Here is a 19,996-nt window from a genome sequence, read left to right on the forward strand (position 1 = left end):
AGAATCCCAAGTAATTGTGCCTGTTCTCACACACTTCACCCCTTTTTCTATTCCTTCTTACAAAGTTCAAACTTTCCACAATTATTCAAAAGCTGAAAATGAAGACTATCCACTATAAATTATACGGAACTTCAAAACAGAAATCTTCAAGATTTATCTAGCTCACTGAAGTAAAAAAAGTATTGTTTTCATAATAAGTGTATACAGAAAAAAAAAAGTTGTTACAAACCTGACACATATGTTTTGCTACACTCCTCTCAAGCACTACTGGAAACAGGACCCTATCATATCTATTATTTTCAACACCCGTGCTTTGGCAAATAATCTATAACAGATCAGTTATTTTCTCTACTTACTCATAATATGTATGGTTACTGATATGAACTTATTAATGGAACGCCAGGTTCTGAACTTTGGCTGAGTTTGGCAAATTGCATCAGACTGTTTTCCAGTGAGTGAAAACTAGAAAGAATGTAAACTATAAGTGGTACTCAAGCTGACTACTGCCACTTTACAATGAATTCAAAAGTTAACTTACACACTGAGTTTTTCCAGGTTCTCTTGGGCATTGCGTTTTTCTCTCTCATATGCATTTTCTATCTCTTTAAACTCTTTCTTGATCATTTCTAAATTTGAAAAAGCTTCTGCTTGGCTGGCTTTTTCCACCTGCAAAGCTCCTTCAAGGTCTCGAACTCTTAACTACCAAGTGATAAGAAAGCAATTAAAGCAAGTTAGGAAAAACTATCATGATCTCTAATACTGTTCTATGCTGTCTTCTGCTGGTAAACTGTATTATATTAATTCTATATGGAAGTATATACACAGAAAGCACCGAACACATGTAAAAATGCATGAATACATACAGTTCCAAATGAAAACAAATAGATACACTGACCAGAAGCAACTTTTTTCCTTTGGTGGTGTCTGGATTTTTTGTTTTTCATCTATTACTAAATTTTCCAGAGGAATTCTTTCTTTTTCTTTTTCTTTTTTTTTTTTAAGTAGACTCATGGAAGCATGGGATTAACAGTAAAGGCTGTATTTCCACTCAGCACAAAACACACTTGAAGCTTATTCATGTATACGAACAAGGAAGAAAAACTCACCAGTCATTCACTCATAAAAGGTAAGTCTCTTACTGTAAGGAATGTTACCCTCCAGTTCCTCTGTATGTTGTAAAAGTAGAGAGAGGAAATTAAGAAAACTAAATCCACTAGTTTAATCATCACTCTAGAAAAATTGAGTGCCTGTGCATAGAGAAGATGATGAGAATAAGAAAGCAACTGAGTGAAGAATGGCAGTACTTATTTTATTTACTCAGAAAATAAGGAAAAAAAAAATCAAACTTACTTTTTCTTTTTTTTTTTTTTTGCTTAGTTTTTCAGAAGTCCAGTGTGAAGGGTTTGTTAGTAGGAGGTTACTAAGCAACCACCATTCAGCTTTTTATCACTTGCTTTTTAAAGTAACCCGTAATTACTTTACTGGGTCAAACCCAATGTCATACAGCTTAATAATACAAACATTTAATATTCATACTACATTTTACATATATATATATACTACACTTTTTTCATATAATCAATCTTCACTGGCAAATGCAGATATCCTAACTTTGACGTTGAATGTACTCTGAATAACCACATTTGGAAGTGTAGTTTCAGAATGCGTTAAGCTCTCAGTCCTAGAAAAGTTGGACCCATGCACTTTATCTCCAAATAGCTCTAAGTGCCCATTCAAAAGATACAGGGCAGGATATTGAAACAGTAGTATAGTGTTTAACTATTGTGAAACATTTTCTTTCCCCTCACTGTTTAAATGCTAGTGGGATTCTCAGACTTAAATAAGAAAATATAATAACATCTTTGTATTCTAGTAGCTTCAAATGTTCCCTGAAAAGCAGGTATTTTTCTGTTGTCTCCTTTTATACATCAGCTGTTACAACTTTAACACTTGTTACAAAAAACCTATTCAGTGTTTTCACTAAAGCGAGTAGGTAGTCTTAACATTTTTTCAAGATTATATCTTTACCACTTCAACTGTTTTACTGTAAACTTCTACAAAGTATTTAACAAAAAGTTTACCTGGATGATCTCTGAATTGAATTTGGATTCCAAATGTGCTGCTCTCTCTGCTTCAATGTTTTCTTCCAGTTTCTTTATTCTCACTGTAGCTGCCTAAAAGTACATTTTAAAGAAACTTAAGTCCAGAGAGGTAGTAAACATGACACAAAGATTATTCTATTCATTCAGTATATTAGGACTTCATTCACCAAGATAACATGGCTGAACTACTCGTACTTTGGAACTGTGAAAACTCATACCAACAAATAAACACAGAAATAATTTTTACATATCTAGAATATTTATTATTTTATATTTAAAGAAACTGATGTAGCATTATGCTATTTCTGCATTTTTTACGACCAAGAAAATTGCATCTGCAGCCAAAAGGCAGAAAGACCAAGTTAAATGTTTCACCTATTCCCTTACTATTTTCTTTTTCACCAAAGTTGTCACCTGAGGCAATATAATCAGATACATAACATAAAGACACATGAAAATATAAGACAGAGGAAGCTCAGAGAAGGTAAGAGTATTCCTCAAAAATATGCTGGCTTTGGCACTTAAATTCCAATTAAAATGCTTAGGACAGATTGCTTTGCAGCCCAAAACTAGTCATAGTTTCCCTACAACAAAAATCTCTGAACTCTGTAATGTTTTAAAAGTACTAATCTAGTAAATTTTTACTGTTGCATTCCTTGACCTGTAACTATTCTCTTATGATTTTGTCTAGCAATTACCAGATGTTCTTGATCACTTTTAACAAATATCCTGATTTCTTCAGTCAGTTACTATGTCTCATTACACAACAGAACATCTGTACATGCATGAATAACCTAAGCAAAATGGGATTTTCCGAATTAAACTGTTCCATCTTTCTTATCCATTCTTACAACATTTAGGAAAGTAGAAAACCACAAATGACTATGGTAGAAATCTACTTGGAAATTTGAGTGATCCAGGCTGAAAATGTTTCTTTCAAGTTACAATAAACACAAAAGCAATCACCAGATATGTATGCTCAGATAAAGAAAAAAATACCTTTACCAGTAGTTACTACATATCTGCTATAATGGAAATTCACATGCAATCTTAACTACAATGCTTTTTATCAATAAAATCTTTTCACTTTGACTGATAGCTGAATTGAAAAGAAAAATTCATCCCAAAACATCTCTTGGCTTCAAGTTAAATCAGGAATATCAAAAAAAGGAATTAATATTAAAAACTCATTTACCATAAGCACACTTAAGGTTATATAAATACAATCAATGTTACTGATTTTTGAAAAGCAAAACAAAGTAGCATATAAGATTGCATCTTGATTCTGAATGTTTAAAAGAAGAGAAACATTAACAGATGCTAAAATAAAAGCTCTTGGCAATAAATTGAAACTTTGTATAATCACACACACACAAAACGAAAGACTTTTTGAAACTGATGTCCACGGAAGGCCTAGTAAAGAGAAAAGCAGCAACAGCACAGAGCTTACCAAGCTTACTTCACAGTAAGGTCTGACAAAAAGCTTATACCTTCACTCTTCCCAGGAGTTTAATCTGTTTAATACACTTAATTTAAAAAAAAACACAAATCTTGCACAAACACTCTCACTATACATTGATACTGCTAAGATTATTCTCAAAATTGCTTGATTTAGGCTCTTAACAGTATTATTCCTTCCAAATATCAGCTCCTACTACCTTTTGCCCTTAATGAAAAAATTTGCAAACTACCTCCTGCTTCAGTCTGGAAGAACTCGTTAGTTATCCTTCAACAGATTGACATTTGTCAGTGGATGGTTTTATACAAGAATGTTGTCAGCCTAGTAAAAGTAGTCAGTGAACAATAAATGTCAGTGATATGGATCTCATTTTTTTAATAACATTTTAAAAGTCAGCTGCAAAATAATTCTCAGTTTGAGGAGAAGAATAAAGGAAACAGTGAGGAAGGTACCTATCACAATACTAAGAGTGGGAAATGTAATTTTTAAAAAACAAAACGAAGAAATAGAAACGTCACTGAGAATATTTTACTGTACACCCTCAAGAGTAAAAATGCTTTCCTGTCTTTGACTGGCTTCTTCAAGTGTCTACTCTCCTAGCAAAAACTAAAATGGAAAAACAAAGTGATTCTGCAAGTAAAGTTTTTAGGCACAATAACTATTACACAAGCTCTGTAGTGCATTTGGCTTCCAAGTCTATTTCCTGAGCACGCATCCAAAGTAGAACTATGCCTTTATCTTGGTCTCTCTTCAGCTGAAACCAGAGATGCAAGGCACTATCAAAATGGTTAAACTCTGCTCTCATATGGAGCCCCCTAGAAGTGTTAGATTTCTTCAGTCCCAAGAAGAAAACTTAAGAATAAATAACAGCTTGAGTGAGGGCATCTGCAAGAACAAAAAACTGTAGCAATTGAATTCTCCCAAACTGTCCTGAGTTCAGCAGTATCAGTCATTTTTCTCCTTCCTGGTAGCTGCTGCAGTGCTGTGTTTTTGACTTTCAGCCTGCGAACAGCACTGATAACACCGATGTTTTTAGTTGTTGCTCAGTAATGTTTCCTCTGATCAAGGACTTTCTGAGCCTCATGCTCTGCCAGGGAGGAGGGGAAGCCGGGAGGAAGCAGAGACAGGACACCTGACCCAAACTAGCCAAGCAGGTATTCCATACAACAGCACATCATTCCCAGTAAAAGAAACTGGCAACAGTTACCTGGGAGGGCTAGATCACTGCCCAGGTTGGGCTGGGTATCGATCGGCAGGTGGTGAGTGGTTGTATTTTTTTCCCCTTGTTATTTCCCTTATCACTATTACTACTGGTGGTAGCAGCAGTGGTTTGTGTTATACTTTAGTTACTGGGCTGTTCTTATCTCAACCCTTGAGAGTTACATTCTTTCGATTCTTCTCCCCATCCCTCCAGGAGCAGCAGGAGGAATGGGGGGCAGTGAGCGAGCAGCTGCGTGGTTCTGGATTGCCAGCTGGGTTTAAACCACAACACAAACAGAGCATATAGGTGTCAATTCTTGGTATAATTCTTTAGAGTCTATTTCCTCAAGCCACCATGATCACAGAACCACAGAATGGTTTAGGTTAGAAGAGACTTTAAAGATCATCTCATTCCAAATTCCCTGCCATGGACAGGGACACCTTCCACTAGACCAGGTTGCTCCAAGCCCCATCCAACCTTGCCTTGAACACTTCCAGGACTCCGGCAGACAAAACTTCTCAAGGCAACCTGTTCCAGTGTCTCACCACCTTCATTTCTTCCTAATGTCCAACCAAAATTTGCAGAAAAATTACAAATATGCAAATCAAGAAACTAATGTAGATGCTGTCTGTGTCCAGTGGAACAGTGAATATTCTTTTTCCTGGGTTCTATGATTTGATTACTGTACTTTATTGTTCACCATACATCCTGCAAATCTAAATGAAGCCATATACCAGCAAAACAGTGGGACATCTGTGGGAAAACAAAAACTTTGTGAGAGATATCTAACCACCCATTAGTACATAATCCTTGCTAAGCAACAGAGTTATTAATATAAAGAAACTTAGATTTGCCTAGATTGCTAAAAGAATCTTGGAATCACTGTTTATGAAAGTACACATCAGCCACAGAAGTTGCACGTGGCTTCAAAGCTGAGTCTGAAGTTTTATTTGGGAATAATACAGCTGCCAAAAAAAAAAAAAAAAAAAAAAACACACAACCAAACAAAAAAAAAACCTACATAAAAAATACTGTCTGTTCTGCTAGTAATGGTTCAAACGAGTTCTTCTGAAACCCATATGCACTTCCCTTCACAATGAGAAGCTACATGCTTTACTAGTGAGAATGATCCACTATACACTGTGAGAGAAAGCTCAGGTATGAATCTATCCTGTAACACCATACTAAAAAACCAAAAAGAAAGGGGATGGGATGAGCTCAACTCAGAGCGACAACAGACACCGAGGGAGCCTCACGTCCTCGACAGGGCCTGCCCAGGAGCAGGCAGCTCAGCTGACGCGAGCAGCTGACTCACAGGGGGCGGAGCCAGGAGGAACGGCGCCAGCCGTGATTGGTTAAAAACGTGCCCCAGGGAGCGCGGCAAACAGAGCGGGTCGAGGCAGTTGGCGGGGGCAGGCGAGCAGGATGGTGAGCACTCGCCGTATGACCAGGGCCTGCTCTGGGAGCTCTGCTCTGGCTGCTCCGGCGGTGGCCACCGTAGGCACCCAGACAGCGCCGATGAGCGGGGAGGCTGCAGTGCAGACTTTGGGGTGTAGAGAGTGCCTGCACTGGTCTGGTGAGGGAAAGGTACACAATGGGCAGGGCTGCACTCGGTGCTCTCTGGTGGAGGCTCTCCTGCAGCAGGTGACTGAGCTGCGGGAAGCTATTAATAGGCTACAAGATGTCAGGGTAGTTGAGAGAAAACAGGAATGCTTGCTCCCTGCCCAAACTGTGCAGAGTCATCAAGCTTCCCCTGTAGCTCATGGAGGAATGAAGGAGGTTGTTAGCTCTCGAAGCTGGGAATTGGTGACAAAAAAACCCAAGAAAAAAAGAAGGAAAAGAACAATTAAAAGCAAGGGACTTCCTCCTGAACCTGTTGCCCCCACGCAGAACAGCTTTGCTGTCCTGCAGGGGCCTCATGAGGAAATGCAGTTGCGCCAGAAACAGCCGGCTGATGCACTAGTAAAGAAGATCTCTACTGGTGCTGGCAGGAAAAAGCAGAGGGTTGTAGTAGTAGGGGATTCTACTTTGAAAGGGACAGAAGCACTCGTCTGTCGGCCTGACCCGATCTCAAGGGAGGTGTTTTGCCTACCAGAGGCACGAATCAGGGATGTGGCAGAGAGGCTGCCTGCTCCGCTAAGCCCCACGGACTATTACCCACTTCTGATGATACATGTGGGTGCTAGTAGTAGTAGCTTGGGGAACATAAAGAAGGACTACAGAGCCCTGGGAGAGGTGGTTAAGGGCTCTGGAGCTCAGATTGTCTTCTCATCTATTCTCCAGGATACAGGGGAGGACCTAAAAAAAGCTAGGAGGATTAGCCAGGTTAATAAATGGTTAAAAGGGTGGTGTCACAGTCAGGGGTTTGGGTGTCTTGAACATGGGACCCAAGTTTGTAGGCCAGGTCTAGCGGGGGCTGGTGGAGCTGGTCTCAGCAGTTTTGGTAGGAGGCTTGCCAGACTGGTCAAGGAGGCTTTAAACTAGATGTGTTGGAGGAAGGGGGCATCATTCCATCCCAACACACCCAGTCAGTTGCCAGCACCTATAATAAATGCTTGGACCAATGCAGAGATATTCCGGCTGCTCCAGCCAATGAGCCGGCTTCATTTGGAGCTCGGCTCAGATGCCTCTGTACAAATGCCCGTAGCATGGGGAACAAACAAGAGGAATTAGAGATGTGTGCTCGTCTACGGGACTATATTATAGGCATCACAGAAACATGGTGGGATGGCTCCTATGACTGGAGTGTTGGAATGGAAGGTTACAGACTCTTTAGAAAAGACAGGCCTGGCAGGCGCGGAGGGGGAGTTGCCCTTTATGTTAGGGATAGGCTGGAGTGTATGGAACTCTGTCTGGGGACAGGTGAGCAGTTAACAGAGAGCTTGTGGGTCAGGGTTAAAGGGAAAACAGCGATGGGAGACATTACTGTGGGGATATGTTATAGACCACCTGATCAAGAGGAATCTGCGGATGAAGCACTCTATAGGCAGATAGGAAAAGCCTCACGCTCACAGGCCCTCATTCTCATGGGTGACTTCAACCACCCTGACATCTGTTGGAATGACGGTACGGCCCGGTACAAGCAATCCAGGAGGTTCCTCAATTGTGTGGAAGACAACTTCCTTCTGCAAGTAATAGAGGAGCCAACAAGGAGAGGTGCCATGCTTGACCTTGTGCTCACCAACAGGGAAGGGCTCGTTGGAAATGTGGCACTGCAGGGCAGCCTTGGATGCAGCGACCACGAGATGGTTGAATTTGAGATCCTTAGGACAGTGAGAAGAGTGTGCAGCAAGCTCACTGCCCTAGACTTCAAAAGAGCAGACTTTGGCCTCTTCAGGAACCTGCTTAGTAAGGTTCCATGGGATATAGCCCTAGAGGGCAGGGGGGCTCAAGACTCTTGGTTGGTCTTCAAGGATCACCTGCTACAAGCTCAGGAGTGTTGCATCCCAACTAGAAGGAAGTGCAGCAGGAGGGCCAGGAGACCTCCTTGGATGGATAAGGAGCTGCTGAGGAAAATTCAAATGAAAAAAGAGTTTTATAGAAAGTGGAAGCAAGGACAGGCAGCCTGGGAAGAGTACAGGGATATTGTCCGGGAAGCTAGGGACCAGGTTAGGAAAGCTAAGGCCCAGTTAGAATTAAACTTGGCTAGGGATATTAAGGATAACAGGAAGGGATTCTACAGGTACATAGCAAATAAAAAACAGATTAGGGAGAACGTAGGCCCCTCAGGAAGCTCTCAGAAGGCTGAGGTTCTGAATGACTTCTTTGCCTCGGTCTTCTCTAGCAAAGGCTCTGACCGCACCACCCAAGTCTTGGAAGGCAGATGCAGGGACTGTGAGAATGAAGACCTTGGGCCCACTGTAGGAGAGGAATTGGTTTGAGACCATCTTAAAAATCTGAATGTGCACAAGTCCATGGGTCCTGATAAAATCCATCCGCGGGTCCTGAAGGAGCTGGCTAATGAAGTTGCTAAGCCACTGGCCATCATATTTGAAAAATCATGGCAGTCAGGTGAAGTTCCCGATGACTGGAAAAAGGGAAATATAACCCCCATTTTCAAGAAGGGGAAAATGGATGACCCGGGAATTACAGACCAGTCAGTCTCACCTCTGTGCCTGGCAAAATCTTGGAGCAGATTCTCCTGGAAGGCATGCTAAGGCACATGAAAAACAACAAGGTGCTTGGTGACAGCCAGCATGGCTTCACTAAGGGGAAATCCTGCCTGACCAATTTGGTGGCCTTCTATGATGGGGCTACAGAACTGATGGACAGGGGTAGAGCAGTTGATGTCATCTACCTGGACTTGTGTAAAGCGTTCGACACTGTCCCACACAACATTCTTGTCTCTAAATTGGAGAGACATCAATTTGATGAATGGACCACTCAGTGGATAAAGAACTGGCTGGATGGCTGCACACAAAGAGTTGTGGTCAATGGCTCAATGTCCGGCTGGAGACCAGTTACGAGTGGTTTAGGATGGAAAGGACTACTGGAGGTCAACTAGTCCAACCTCCCTGCCCAGGCAGGGTCACCTGAAGCACATTGCCCAGGCTTGTGTCCAGATGGCTCCTGAATATCTCCAGTGAAGGAGACTCCACAATCTCTCTGACAAACCTATTCCAGTGCGCGGACACCCTCACAGTAAAGAAGCTCTTCCTCAAGTTCAGGTGGAACTTCTGGCAGTTTAGTTTATGCCCATTGCCTCTTGCCCTTTTGCCTGGCACCACCACGATGACTCTGGCCCCATCCTCTTGACATCTTCTCTTCAGATATGTGTATATATATATATATATATATTTATCTGATTCTGTCTGAGCCTTCTCTAGGCTGAACAGGCCCAGCTCCATCAGCCTCTCCTCATTTGAGAGTTGCTCCAGACCCTTATTCATTCTAGCAGCCCTTCGGTGGACTTGCTCCAGGAGATCCATGTCTCTCTTATACTGGGGAGCTGTCCTGGTTTTCACTGGGATAGAGTTAATGTTCTTCCTAGTAGCTAGTGCAGCGCTGTGTTTTGGCTTTAGTCTGAGAACAATGCTGATAACACACAGATGATTTACTTGTTGCTGAGTAGCATTTACCCTGATCAAGGACTTTTCAGTCTCTCATGCTCTGCCAATGACGAGGGGCACAAGAAGCCAAGGGGGAGCAGAGACAGGACACCTGACCAAAACTAGCCAAAGGGCTATTCCATACCATGGAATCTCCAAAGTTTCCTGAGATATTCAAGTTCAGTCAATTTCTGTCTTAATTAAAAACCAAAGATATCTAGGATGTTTCCATTACAGCACAGACAGAATTGTGACTTTTGAGAAACAGCATATAAAAATCACCATGAAAACTTCAATGCCAGCCTTAGAACTTGTAGGCAACAATGCTATATGTTTACTCTTATCCTTTAGGGTTCAGCCTCTTTTTCCATTGTCCTGTTACATGTCAATGCTAATGTGGTTTCTAGGAGATGTATTCTGCACATTAACAGTTTGCAACACCATTTTCCAAACTGGCCTTTGTGGCTTCACTTTTCTCAGACCCTTGGCACTTCCTCTAAGTACTGCCACATTTGTGAATACTGGGGCACCATGTACTGAAAGAATAATTCAGTAGCCTACATATATGCAATGCCACAGCCATGAAAATGTAATCATGTGACATTTGCATGTACATCAAAATATCCTTTATCAGATAAGCAACAAAGAAAACAACAGGAAAAATACAAAAGTACATTTACTAAGGTCAGATACAGTAACAGAAGTAGATACAGTAACAGAAGTATTTTTTCCTCTTCTCTGCTTCTACTTAGACCAATTCTGAAAGATTTTTCAGTTTCATTTTACTAACAAGTTGTCAGGATACTGACACTTCCCCATGGCTGAGATTCAATCCCTCTCTGAAATTCTCAGCCAAGATAAAGGTTAAAGTGAAGAGGACACATGTATCTTCTATTTGGATCATCATCCACCCACACTGTTTGTGTGCTTCCATATTCGGATTAAGATCCTACTTTTTTCTACTTGAAAACATTTCTGTATAATTCAAATCAGGAGGTCAGATCTAAACTCATCTTTGGGAGATGTGATGACCATTTCGACCTAGTGTTAGAAATGCTGATGCTTCTTGATCATGGTAAGGTGGAGCCATCTCCTGTCCGGATAATAAACAACCTTTTAGTAACTATAAAGTTACTTAACTACAAACAATTCTTTTGATGTCCCTTTTGATTCTCATGCTCAGTAGCTGGCAAACCCCTGCAACAGTTCATGAACTGATACTTTATCCATGCACAGACAAGATTAACCTGTGACTTTTTACTAACTCCTGCAGAGGGCTACATAAATATTCAAATAACTTCGGTCAGATAATGAGCTACGTCCAGCCTTCAAACTGGACTTGAATAATATAATGGCTTAAGAGATGACTAAGAGAAAGGTCCTTTCAGAAAGTCCATTATGACAATGAGCTTGTCTCTGGAGAAACATGAACTCTGGAGTCACCACAAAGGTATCGCTACATAAAATGCTTAGAGGATATACAAGACAGTCAGAGTAGCTATAATTCCTAGATGCCAGTTGTGGAGACACTAGAAAGCAGAGGATTAAGTAAGGGTAAGACATTAAGAAGCATGTAGTCATATAGGACAAAAAAGTTGTTTAAATTTTATCCAGTGGCACTGTTAACTAGCTGAGGAATGTGTCCTCTCTTGCAATGCTTGAAGCTTTTTCAAGTCTTTCTTACGAGAGCTGTAACTTATGTACCATTGCAGGTCATGGTGAAATAGGAGGGGGAAAAAAAAAATAAATACAATGTCTGTGGGTTTCATGGGGCAGGGAGGAGGAGGGTGTTTTTACCCAGGACCTAAATTTATGTTTCACTGACTTAGACACAATAAGAAATTTAATATACCCACAGCCTTACACTATTGCATACACATATAACTTCAGCAAATGCAGAAGTGGACTTACAGGTGGAAGAGCAAGAAAGGCAATGTGAAAGCTAAGGGAACATTCTTTAAATGGTAATTCAAAGTCTCAGAAGTATGGCAACATATCCATCTCAGAAATAAAATGGACCAAGTTATGAGACATTTCTCAGACCTCATGAGAAACGCTTAAAAAAATCCAAGAGACCTTGAGCTCCAGATTAGTAAGAGTTGGCACAGTCGAACACATAAAACAAACAATAGAGAATGACTATGTTTCTGTGAACAAGACAATGAGTTTGAAATTTACGAAATAATATTTCTTTTCCTTATGGCAAAATCCACATTCCACTTTTCTCCACTGTTTGTTAACAGCTTTCCCACTTTGCTTTCTGCCAACTAGACACACCACAATAAACACTATTTTTTATATACAAATTGCTTTATATTCCTCAATAAATCATCTTTGCAGAGCAATAGAGCTAAAGGCTAAAATGAAATATACTGCTTCCAGAAAACTGATTATCAAAAATAGTGGTATATTGATAAGTTCAATATAAATACATCAAGAATCTGTGTGACTACTTATTCTCAGGCTAAAGATGCAGAATGATAATAAAGTTCCCAATCGAAATATTCCACAGTTCGAAGTATGTGTTCCACTTCAGGACTCCATGTCTATGTAGTGTTACCACACTGGTATCACTGCAAATTAGAAAAGCTAGCTGGTTAGACACTATACCAACAGCTACCTTTCAGTTGAAGAATCCACAGAAACTGGCTGTTAGCCTTTCTTGTCATTTCTAACTCTATAAACTAGAAATGTCTTATTCTAGAACATGTTTAAGATATTGAAGTGCAGCGTCTGTAAAGAAAGAGGCTAAACACACACACACTACTTTCACAACTAGTTCCCCTTTATTCACTCAAGCATGGTAATATATAATTTACAGATACAGGTCTGAGCCATGAAGCCAAAGAGCAACTACATCATTCGCAGTGACCGCTGTCAGTCACTATAAATTCCATTCTATAAGCAATCGCTCCCCAGGCTGCTTCCCAGCCTAACCTTGCACGCAAACACTCCCTGGCTTACTCAAGACTCAGCTGCACTGTCAGCAATTATTCTTCTTTAATTATCCACATATCGGGAACAGGATGGCTTGCAGTTTCCACATTGAAGAATGAAACCAGACAAATATTAGGAAAAAACAGAAAAAAGGAGGGGGGCACAGACTTTTTTCCACCTTCATTCCTAGATACAATCTTTTGCAAGAGTGCCACTGTACAAAAAGAAAAATACACTAAATCTACCATTTTATTTCATTATTGAAACACAAATATTTTCCTATGGACTCCTCTCCTACGTCCAGCAGAGGGTAGTGAAAGAACAGCTTTGTGAACTCCAAGGAAGTTCATCCTCAACTGCCTATCAAGTAGAAGTATATAACAAAAGATTGTAAGATTGCCTTTGACTTAGACGTTCTATTCTTCAGACAAATCACCTAAAGTTTGCTGCCATCAACAAGAACTTAAGCACACATTTTCTAACCAAATGCTAATTAACAGAAGGTACTCTGCATGGAAATTGAAATGTCTCCTGTGTCCATTCTCCCAGAAAACCAGATTTCGATCTACAAGCTAAAAATACCACAAAGAGAGATAAAGAAATGTAGGGCTACTTCACGAAAGAAAATGTAGACCATTCTGTCTCAGGCATACTATTCTAAAGCTTCTCTATCTCAATGGAAATCCATCTTAAATAGTGACATCATAGGCAAAAATAAGTTTTATTTAACCATAGCTGCAAGTACGGGACTGGAGTTTTAAACTCACAGCTAGTACACCACAGTACACATGTAACACCACATGGGAGAAAAACATGGATACTTGGCATGTTGGCACACAGTGAAAAGTACTGCCCATGCTTTAGTGCCCTTCTTTAATGCCCCTTCCACAATGTATTTGGCAACTAAGAATGTTATCCACAGAACCTAGGACACTAATGAGCCAGCTATTAAAGCAGAGAAAAGGAAATTCTACTAAAATTAATGTATTTAATCTCCCACAATCTTCAGGCTTCACAGAAGCACCTCCTTCTACTTGGGAATGCAGAATGTAATAGAATCATAGAATAGTTAGATTGGAAAGGACCTTAAGATCATCTAGTTCCAACCCCCCTGCCGTGGACAGGGACACCACATACTAAACCATGTCACCCTAGACTCCGTCCAACCTGGCCTTGATCAATGCCAGGAATGGAGTATTCACAACTTCTTTGGGCAGCCCATTCCAGTGCCTCACCACCCTCACAGTAAAGAACTTATTCCCTATATCTAACCTAAACTTCTTAAGTTTAAACCCATTGCCCTTTATCTTATCACTGCAGTCCCTGATGAGGAGTACCTCTCCAGCATCCTTGCAGGCCCACTTCAGATACTGGAAGGCTGCTATGAGGTCTCCATGAAGCCTTCTCTTCTCCAGACTGTACAGCCCCAACTTTCCCAGCCTCTCTTCATATGGGAGGTGATCCAGCCCCCTGATCATTCTTGTGGCCCTCCTCTAAAAATGTCCTTTTAGAATGGCATAATCCTTTCTTTCAAACACAATTAGATATGAAGATTGTGCTCTTTTCCCCTCCTTTATTCAACGAGTCTGTCCTTGAACACCATTCCCTTACAGCCTCCAAGACCAAAATTCCAATAACTGAGCTACAGAGGTGAAGAGCAGCTCATCTGGTCCCTTTGGTTGGGGTCTTTCCACTGTGTCTCAGCATGAGAAGCTGCTAATACCTCTGCCTTATTGTGCTGCAGAAGGTTAGAGAGGAAGAAGAACAACAAATTTATAAATCATAGAAAGGTTGCAATTACATTTCAAATTCTTTTAATAGTAATCTGTTCCTCAGTATACAGTTTTTGGGAGAAAGGATTATGTGTGAGAGAACAGAAAATAGATTTTACTAACCTGCACTTTGAACTTCAGAGTTCTTGCAGCCTTTCATGACCACACAAAATGCATTCACAAGATGCAAATGACAATGTTGTTACAAATTCTGGAGTTTGAGTCCACTATCTAGTATGAAGACTACAGTAATCAATACTGTCTACAGTATGATCAATATTGAAAGCTTAAAATATCTAGTGCTTTTGCTTCTTAAAGAATAAAGGTATGTTCAAAGATGCTCATTAATCTCTCTTTGACTTCAAGTATAGAATGTTGTTATTGTTGGCCCTTTCAGACACTCACATACATGCTATTTACTTTTGAGATGGTAAAGTGAGATGCAAGCAGAGTAAGGCATATGCTTGCAGTCTAACTTAGACTTTAATTCACAGGGACTTGTGTTAATTTGCTTAAAACTTTTGAGGTTTCATCACATACTTTCTTTAATCACTGTTAAAATAGCTATACTTGCAAGTTCCACAAGACTGATTTTTCTGTAGTCTGAATGTGTTGTTTTCTTATGACATTATTAAAAGATTCAGTAAGTTAAAAGAATTTAATAAAAATCAAGCAGCAATAGAAATATCTTAGCTGACTCTGGTTTATCAGCATTCCCTGATAAAACCATCTCCAGGGCACAGTAGTTATACATTTGCAAGGAACTGAGTGCTTGCTTCTCAAATTTAAATAATGAGTACACCGAATCAAGATATTGAGAAAGACAAATAATTTGCTATCTTGCCTCTCCTCATTTCAGCTCATGATTCCTATCATGACATATCAATATATTAATTACTGTTAATATATTTAGTATAGTTAATATATTAATATAGATAATATTAATATATACTAGCTATATTAATATATAGGTAATATATTAATATAGTTAATGTATAGTCAACATATTAAAAGCTGTGAAATTACCAAAAAAAACCCTTGTTCAAGTACCTGGAAGCAAAAATCTTTGTTTTTAAAAGGGCTATTGGAACTTCACAGTATGCAGCACTTTCCAACTGATGTTAATTCTGCCTAGCCCAATACGTGCAGTTCACAATATACCTGAAAATAGATTTCCTGTAGATCTCTTTGAGGGCACAAACAGCTACCTTGTTGATCAATTACTGAGTGTTTTTTAGTTGATGAGATTTGATCTTCCCTGTAGGAATTTTCTTTTGTACTTCATCTTTAATGCAGGGCTTTACTTAACCTAGCAATCAATGCTTTAAACACTTCTTTTGCCTTTAAGGAAAAAGTAACAGAAAACACTGAAAACTGTATGCCATTTATTCCTTTAAGGGCTCCCAATAAACTGCAACTGCCAATTCTTTAAAATTCATTGCAGAAAATATATAAAAGTTTTTAAAGAAAACTTACATCAGGATAAATAATAATCCAGTCAGTATGCTTTTCTGCAGTGACAAACATTCTACCAAGAAAGTCTTGGTCTAGACTGTTCATACAGATATCTTATTTACTACAAAGCCTATCTATCAGTGGACAAACAAAATGTTGAAACTTAGGAAAGAACTAGTAGCTTAGTAAAACAAACACATTGAAGACTTGAGACTTCTCAGCAACAGGCGTCACTCAACAGACAGGTAAACTAAAATTACCTGTAGCATTTAAGATAGGAAGAGGCTGCCATAAGACCACTGTAATCTTCCAGTATGCTATGTCCCCTAACTAGTAGAATATCTGATGAGTTTCTCAGCTCCAGTAGATTCTCCCATTGCCAATCCACTAATAGTCAATTTCTGTTCTTAAATCAAAAAGGCAGGAACATAGACAAATTAAGAGATTAGGGAAAATTTACAGATTTACCAAAGTAAAGTTAGCCTTGTTTTCACGCTTACATGAACCTTTTCCCATCTGCTGTTCAAACACCAGTCTCAAGTCAGGCACACGGTGTAAACAGCATTCACCTGTTCCGCCATTTTTGTGAAACAGATGTTCAATGTTTTGTTAATCCAGTATACAGAGTTTACAGCCTAACTGGAAGGTTCCATCCTTCAAAATGAAATTGTTCAGAGTGTCAGCTCTTGTTAAGATTAACAGCAATAGTCAAAAAAAGCCTTACTTCAAGTTCTTTCTTCAGTTGTTCCTCTCGTTCAGCACTGTGTTCAATCTGATTGACCTGGTGCCTCAGCAGCTCAGTACAGCCACTGTGTTCCATCTCCATATCTTTCATTTTCTTACATATATTTTGCAATGCATCGTTTTGTCCCTGGGGGGGGAGGGGGGGGAAGAAGAAAAAAGCATTAAGAGATACTTTTACTAAGCTAAAGTATTATAGTAGAGAGACCAGAAGAGGAATACTTTGCAAGTGGAGACTGCATTAAAATAGGTTACTAAAATTAACACATTAGCATGTCAACAGAACCATTTACCCAACAGCACATGCTCTTCGTTCATCACCAGGTAAAATGTGTTGGTTCAAAAATAACTACAAACATGACCTTCTGAGGTAAAACTAAAATTAGAGCCAATTCCCCACCTGATATGTTCTCTAAAAGAGTACAAGGCTGCTCTTCCAGTCTCTTCTTTCTCTCAGCTCAATGGCCGTGCTGGAAATGGTTAAGTGCATTTGACAAAATGATACATAGGCACAGAAGTTCTGTTTTCTTCTGGTTTTAACTGTTAGAACTTGATATCGAATCAGACATTTTTAGAAACAGTTACTCTCATAGACTAAGTAATCTTCATTTCTTTTATTCTGAGAAAGACTTCCATCTGTCTAAAAATTTAATTACTTTAAAAAATTATCTACATGAACTACAAAGTTCTCAGTAGAATAAAATAACCAAGCTGTTCTCCATTTCAATTTCTACATTCAGAAGTTGAACCAAGCTACAGGCTGCAATAATTACTAACTCTACTGGACTCAACAGCTCTGCGGAGTCACTGCTACAAAATCCACATTCACACCACACTCAGCTCAGAGGAAAGTAGCCAAATAATGAACCCCCACTAGTCTAGCGCATACTTAAGATGGAGATCCCAGAAGTCCCCAAAAGACTAGCTTTGGTCTAGCGGACAGGAATAAGCTCTTCTGTAACTAGCATCAGAAACAAGCTATAAATCCTGTGATTTAGTTGGAGCACCTTTGGAGACCCAATTTGTTAAAATGACTTTCTGTGCAAAACACAGAAAGATTACAATAAGTCCTTCTGTTCATTTACTCCTATTCAATACCATGGCAAGAGACATTTTTTGAAAATAAACTGGTTGGTCTGCAAATTCTATTACTCTTACATTATATAACCTACTTCTAGAAATTACTAATCATCTACAGAGCAAGAAGGAAGAGGAGGAGAAAATGAATTATTCATATAGAATGAATCTTTGGAAGATTGAAATCTGACAGAACCATGTTTATACATGAAGATCAAAGAAATTCAAGTCTTTTCCAAAGTTTGCAAAACAAATCTTAGAAGTTCTTCCACTTTGAATGTAGAAAGTTTTGGCAACTCAAACATGACAATAAGGAAATCACAGAATCACACAATAGCTAGGGCTGGAAATGACCTTAAGATCATCTAGTTCCCACTCCCCTGCCATGGGCAGGGACACATCACGCTAAACCATGTCACCCAAGACTCCATCCAACCTAGCCTTGAACACTGCCAGGGATGGAGCATTTACCACGTCTCTGGACAACTTGTTCCAGTGCCTCACCACAGTCAGAGTAAAGAACAACTTCCTTGTATCTCACCTGAACTTCCCCTGTCTAAGTTTGAACCCATTACCCCTTGTCCTATCACTACAATTGCTGATAGAAAAGTCCCGCTCCAACATCCCTGAAGGCCCCCTTCAGACACTGGAAGGCTGCTATGAGGTCTCCACGCAGCCTTCTCCTCTCCAGGCTGCACAGCCCCAACTTTCTCAGCCTGTCTTCATAAGAGAGGTGCTCGTCCTTATTGTCTTCTTGTCCCTCCTCTAGACTTGCTTCAACAGCTCCATGTCTTTCATATGTTGAGGACACCAAATACGTACACAATATTCCAAGTGGGATTTCACGAAAGCAGAGCTGAGGAGCAGAATCACCTCCTTTAACTTGCTGGTCACTCTCCTTTTGATGCAGCCCAGGATACGGTTGGCTTCCTAGGCTGCGAGTGCACACTGAAGGCAGCTCGTGTTCAGTTTCTCATCAGCCAACACCCCCAAGTCCTTCTCCACAGAGCTGCTCTGAATCACTTCTACACTCAACTTGTAGCTGTGCCTGGGATTGCTCCAACCCAGCTGTAGGACTTTCTACAGTGTTAAATGTTACCAACTAGTAAGCAAAAAAAAATAAGTTGCATAGGCACTATACAAAGAGCATGCATGTGAAACACATGAATAAACAAAAACTGGAACCTCAGTATATCAAAATACTGGAAAAATAGTACACCTGGACGTGGACTAAATTTAAGCTAATCCTCTTTCTTTGCAATAAGTATCAAGTCAATGCACAGGTTTCTTCCCAACAGCACACTAAAAGAAAAAAAAACATTCTTATAGAAATACACAACTATTCCCACTCTTTGCCCCACCGGAAAGACACCAAGATATTTATCTCTTCAGGTATATTTTGTTAATAATCTTTCAATTATTAATAAAAGTGAGCTGGGAAAAGCACTCATGAAATAAGTAATACAGCATTTGCTGGAAAATAATACATCAAGACTTAAAAGCATCTTACACTGTAAATGTAGTTAACATTAATCAGACGAAAAATCAACATGAACACATCAAGCTTGTTGTACAAGTCAACTGGAATTGTGAGATTTCAGAATCTTGGAGATGTCTCTAAACTTTTCAGACTTGGTAAGAAACTGTAAGATTATCCCAGCAGTCACCTACACGTCAAAGGCTCAAAGGAGAAACAAACTTCACCATGTAACAATAAATACATACACATATATGTACACCTGCATGCCATATACAGAGTTACTATATATATCTACGTATGAAAAACATGGCTGATTTTTTTTTTCAACGTGTATGAACAACACTATTTCACAAGTAGCCTAAGCAGAAACTAAGTTCTGTAAAGGATTATTACATTCTTCTGATTAACCACAAGGTGATGCTATTGCACTTACTACTGAACTCCAACATCTTTTGTTAGGAAGCGGATGGCATGCTAAGCATACCCAATAGAGTAGACTACAAACCTGTTGGAAAGCAGAGTGGATTATTTTCCTTTCATATCTTAGAGCCACATTTCAATAGGTTAAGCTGACTTTGTCTTCATGCCTACCTCAGCATTTTCACAGCCAAGTTCAGAATTAAGAGTTCAGGGAGTGCAGTCTTTCCCAACCAGGATTTTTATACATGCTTAGAATCTCTTATTTACATACATATTAACACAAAAAACAAAATCTACTTTAGCT

The 19,996-nt window shown here is 39.6% G+C and overlaps 1 protein-coding gene across 2 annotated transcripts in view; it reads right to left on the minus strand.

The window, feature by feature from the left end:
* Positions 1-242: 242 nt before the first annotated feature.
* LOC133223709 (coiled-coil domain-containing protein 171-like) overlaps positions 243-19,996 on the minus strand; it is a 30,254-nt gene continuing 10,500 nt past the window's right edge. The window contains exons 5-7 of one of the 2 annotated variants that reach the window (XM_061374667.1): positions 16,699-16,845; positions 2,082-2,174; positions 243-699 (exon numbers count right to left, since the gene is read on the minus strand). In XM_061374667.1, the coding sequence (XP_061230651.1) occupies positions 535-699; positions 2,082-2,174; positions 16,699-16,845 (405 nt within the window). In that variant the 3' untranslated portion in view covers positions 243-534. The remainder of the gene's footprint in view (positions 700-2,081; positions 2,175-16,698; positions 16,846-19,996) is intronic. The other variant, XM_061374668.1, reaches the window with a different exon arrangement.

The sequence above is a fragment of the Neopsephotus bourkii genome, unplaced genomic scaffold (assembly GCF_033783945.1).
Source record: "Neopsephotus bourkii isolate Nb327-2 ecotype Australia unplaced genomic scaffold, CSIRO-AGI_Nbou_v1 NB_1642, whole genome shotgun sequence".
Taxonomy (NCBI): Eukaryota; Metazoa; Chordata; class Aves; order Psittaciformes; family Psittacidae; genus Neopsephotus; species Neopsephotus bourkii.